We start from the raw sequence: 5,308 nt of genomic DNA, 5'->3' as shown, positions 1-5,308 counted from the left end.
AATAAATCAAATTGGTAGAAAATACAAATCATCTCTCTATAATAATATTGAATATAAATGGTCTAAGCATTCTAGTGGAAGACTTGGATTGGCAGAGTGGTTTTACAAGAAACAAAACAAAACAACAACAAACCACCCTCAAGAGATTCACCTTAAAGACAAAGATACCCACAGAGTGAAGGTGAAAGGGTGGAAGAGATATGTGAAGAAAACAGAACCAAAAGCAAGCAGGCATTGCTACTCATATCAAAGTAGATTTTAAGCCAAAAATGATCAGGAGATACACTTTCTGCTTATTAAAGAAATCATCCAAAGAGAAAGATTATGATTGTAAGTATTTATGATCCAAATGTTGATGTTCATATGTAGATAAAACACATCTTTTCAATATGACAAATTAAATAGACCACATAATACACTACTGGGTGACTTAACATGCTTTCTCCAATAGATAAGTTATCTAGATATAAACTAGGTAATGACTCTTCAGAACTAAAAATGCTTTTAGTCACATGAACCTAGCAGACATCTGTAGAACATTTCATTCACTGGAAACTGAATTCATTTTTTCTTGGAGGCACGTGGAACCAATTCTAAAATAGATCATAATATTGGGCATAAGTCAAGTCTTTGTTAATAATCAGCTTACATCTCAGGTAGACACTCCTACTCATGGATAAGACCATGTCTGCCAGATGAGGCTTTCCTTTTCCTTATTACATTTTGCGTAACTACTAGATGTATAAAGGAAAGTCAACATGTAAGGACCAAGAGGTGTCAGTCATTCTTAGCAAATGTTAGAGGATAATTTTAATTACATTTATTTTGGGAAAAAATTTTCAGTTTATTTTTGTGGAATGGCCTGGAATGTTTGTAAGCTGAAAGATCATGTTTTGTAGTACAGGATAAGCAATTATGTATTAATTTAATTTCAGCTGTATGTAGGAAGCTTTTTTTTCATCTTTTATTCTGAAGGACCATTTTTCTGGCCATAGCAGGTCATCCAGCCTCCAGATACCAAGAATAGAGGGTTCCCTTTGTTGCTGGCATCTCATAAGGGCCATTCGGAAGACACCAATAATGGTCACACTGAAGCTTGCAGCCCAGGGGCTGGTTCTGAGTAGTTCACATCCAGAATGGTGAAAGTAAAGTCTGTGGAGTATTAGAATCTGCACTCTAAGAGTGGAAATTATGAAAGTCCCTGAGAACAGAAATCCAGCAAAAATGGATAATTCCCAGGAACAAGGGATGGGATCAAACCTAAAGCACCCACCTACAGAGATTCAAAGGCCAGCCAAGACTAAATTCCAACAACCAGAACATCTGAATTAGAACTCTACCTCACCTCCTCTACTGGAGTACACAATTTTCTAGCAATCCCCAATCTATTTTATTCTATACTGGGAAACAGCAAGATAAGAGCTACAACTTTGGATCCTAGCCACAACAGCTGACTATGACCCAAGACTTGGACTTAACACCCCAGCCCCCAGTTAGTGAAAGGACAAAAATCCATCCTTGCCAGTGCTTTATCTGCCTTGGCAGAAACAAACCCTTTATTTCCCACTAAGTTTTTAAAATTTATTTCATATATTAAACCATTTTAAAAAATTTTTTTCAACTTAATTTAGTCTTTCTTTACTTTTTAAATTCTGCATTTGTGTGTGTGTGTGTGTGTGTGTGTGTGTGTGCTTTTGCTCTACTTCTCACAGGTTCAAGTATATCTATATACATATATATGTGTTCAAATATATGTTTGTGTATGTTTGAATAGATATGTGTATTATATAATATATATATATATATATATATATATATATATATATATATATATATATAGTGATTTTCTTTCTCTTTGATTGCTTTCTTCTTTACCCATTTACTAGGTAACCATGGTTTGATATAGGTGTGGTACAATTATTGGTGGGATTGAGTTGTAATAATGTAAACTTATTTCTGTGTTCCAAACTTGGCTTTTGTTCCTCTTACTGCACTGTCTTCACTCTATTCCCCCAGTAATAACTATTTTTTTCTGTTTTTTCTCTGCCTCTCTTTTAATATTTTATTTCTTTAAGTTATTTTTTCTCCCTTTTTAACAACCATTATCTGCTTCCTATCTCTACCCCTCCTCTGTACACTTTTCACAAATTCCAAACTTTCTTTTGCCTTCCTGCCCTATCTTCTTTACAATTAACAAACTATAATTCCAGTATCTGAAAAAATTATATAGTCTATGTAATTCCTACCCCATACATGTTGTTGGCCTTATAAATACATTGGATGATGTGGTAGATTCCTGCTGTTGAATGTCTGATCTAGTTCACAGTTTCCCATTGCTAGTGATGATGTTAAATGCTGACCTCACCATTCCTACATAGGTGGCAATTTGTATTATAGATGTCATAGTAGACACAAAACATTTATTCTAATGAACACTTTTTTGTGTCATCTCTAGCTGAGGCTCATACACAGTCATTCCTCCTACAGATGGGCACAGAGCTGTGATCAGCTTTCTGAAGGACTTATTCTGGTTCTATGTAATCTATCACCTAAAGCTTCCTGATAAAAGTGACCTGGCACCTGGTTTATTCTGAAAGGTCAGGACCCTCATGATATCTTAGGTAGAGAAGAGAAGAAGTCATTCCAAATTCTGCAAAGCACGATAAAGAGTGGTGAAGGCCTTAGAGGAAGGCATTTTTTGTGTATGTGTTAAATCTATCTTTATTAGTTCATTTCATATAGAGGCTTTAAAGTCCAATAAGATTTCTTAGAAAACTTTCTGCAAAATCAACTTTAGGAGGCTCTATTGGAAAATCCCCACCCTGTGTGCACCTGGCAGATAATCAGACAATATTTTATAACATCAGACTCACTTTATAATGGTCTTTATTCAAGAATCACTTTGGTTCAACGGAGGAGTTTGTAGGGAGAACATCTGTGCTTCAGTGAATGCTGCATGACCTGGGCTCTGCAGGACCCTCCCCCTTGGTCCCCAACTCCTACCCTAGGACCTGGTGTGCTCTTGAGTACATCTTCAAATCTCTGTGATTCAGTTACTCACAGCCCTGGGTGTGAGGCCACGTATTATGATCCCAGCGCTTGTTCTATGGCATGCTCCTTGATTGGATGCTGCAAGGACAATTGACCAGAAATTGCATTGGCGGCTGTGTGTAATCTGCTTAGCTACTGCTGGAGTATATAGACATGGTAACTGCTTCTTGCTTGATCTCTGGAGGTCTTGATTCATGACTCCAAAGCCACAAACTCCTCTACCCTGTTACATGCAAATAATTTGTCAAAGAATTCATAAAAGAGAATGGCATTATTTTATCCCCATGAAAGAATGAACATTTTTCCATATTATATTGCAAGGAGAATAATTAGAGCTGTAATAATGGTGAATTCTAGGAACCACTTCAACTTATTTATTTCTGCAAGTATTAAAACTAACTTTTACAAGGAAAACAAATGGCTATTTTTAAGAGTTTGGAGTACAATTGTTTATCCCAAGAAGAGGGAACAGAGAACAGAGAAAACAAGGCACATTAGGTCCTAAAGGAGAGAACTGCAAATTACCAAAAGGTACTAACTTTAGTTGACACTGGCCACATGTGACATTGGGACACTTGATATTTGAAAAGTTCAAGTTGCTATGGTTTATATACTTGACACAACGCTGAGAAAAATTAGAATAAAATGATATATACAAGCACAGTAATAATTCATGTAAGATATGTACAAATGATAAATATCAATAAGAGTACCAATATTGTATAAATATTACTCTATGAAACAACATACTATATATAATATAGTATAATATGAAATTAATTGATTGATAATATTCATATTAATTGTAACATTTTAACAAAATATAAATAATTATTATAGTTATATATAGTAATCAATATAACATCTAATGAATTTTAACTGATGAATATCTCAGTAGAAATCTAGTTATATGTGTGGATCATATTATACATCTAAAGGTCAGCATTGCTCTAGAGAGTTACAGTCTTCAAAAAATATAAAAGCAATGCAGAGAAGCAGGAATAGCCATTCTCATTTTTTCCTGGAGGAGAGCATCCCCCACACTCTCCTCATGGCCCCTAGCACCTCCTTGTTCCTCAGGCTGTAGACAATGGGATTGAGCATGGGGGTGAGGATGGTGTAGAAGACAGCCAGGTTCTTATCTTCTGTTGGTGAGCGGACATTCTTGGGCCGGAGATAAGTGTAGACAAAAGGAGCATAGTAAAATGTCACCACGGTTAAATGTGTGGAGCAGGTGGTGAAGGCCTTTCTTCTTCCCTCTTTTGAGCGCATGTGGAAGACAGCAAAAAGGACCCGTCCATAGGAGGCCGTGATGCCAAGGAAAGGAAGGAGGAGAAATAGGCCTGTACTTAAAAACCGAATGTACTCAAAGATCCAGGTGTCCATACAGACCAGAGGCATCATGGATGGGACCTCACAGAAGAAATGATTGATGGCCCTAGACCTGCAATAAGGAAGATGAAGGGTATAGGTGGTATATGCCAGAGAGTGAATGGACCCCAGTATCCAGGTTCCTGTGATCATCTTCAAACACTTTCTTTTACTCATGCGGACAGGATAGTGGAGGGGGTGGCAGATGGCCACAAAGCGGTCATAGGCCATAGAGGCCAGGAGTAAGCCTTCAGAACAGGCAATGGTTATAAAGAAGAACATTTGCACACCACAGCCCAGGAAAGAGATGCTCCTCTGGCCAGAGAGGAAGTTGTATGCCATCTTAGGGACAATGGAGGAGATGTACATCAGGTCCATGAGGGAGAGCTGGCTGAGGAGAAAGTACATGGGGGTGTGGAGCCTGGGGTCCAAGAAGATGAGGGCAGTTATTCCGGAGTTCCCCATCAAGGCAAGAACAAATGCAAATATAATAAGGAACAAAAGAAGAAGGCCAGTTTGGTTTGGGGGTAATAGCCCCAACAACATAAAATCCTTTGAAGTTTGGTTCCATTTCTCCATGAAAACACACTCCTTTAATTTCTTTGAAATGTAAACAAAATAAGAACTTAGCCTGAAATAAAACAGAAAAGGAAAAGAAAAAGAAATCATCTTTATTAGTGTTTGTAAAGAAGGGATTAATTTTTCTCCAACAGTGTAGCTTTTGTTGAATTGATTTTGAGACCTAAACTTAGTGTTCCAGTCCCAGTTCTCTCAGGTAACCATCTCAGCAAGTCATAGAGAGATGTATATCTTATGTCTTAAGATATAAACTCGAGTACCATTTGTGTCAAACCCAGTGAGGTAGCTGGAGCCTTCCTGCCTGCTG

At 37.3% G+C, this 5,308-nt stretch overlaps 1 protein-coding gene across 1 annotated transcript; it reads right to left on the bottom strand.

The window, feature by feature from the left end:
• Positions 1-4,062: 4,062 nt before the first annotated feature.
• Positions 4,063-5,001, bottom strand: LOC143387133 (olfactory receptor 2L13-like). The gene has a single exon (XM_076841765.1). The coding sequence runs from the start codon at positions 4,999-5,001 to the stop codon at positions 4,063-4,065; it is 939 nt and encodes a 312-aa protein (XP_076697880.1).
• Positions 5,002-5,308: the final 307 nt, after the last annotated feature.

The sequence above is a fragment of the Callospermophilus lateralis genome, unplaced genomic scaffold (assembly GCF_048772815.1).
Source record: "Callospermophilus lateralis isolate mCalLat2 unplaced genomic scaffold, mCalLat2.hap1 Scaffold_9667, whole genome shotgun sequence".
Taxonomy (NCBI): Eukaryota; Metazoa; Chordata; class Mammalia; order Rodentia; family Sciuridae; genus Callospermophilus; species Callospermophilus lateralis.
This window is presented reverse-complemented; position numbering and strand designations above follow the sequence as displayed.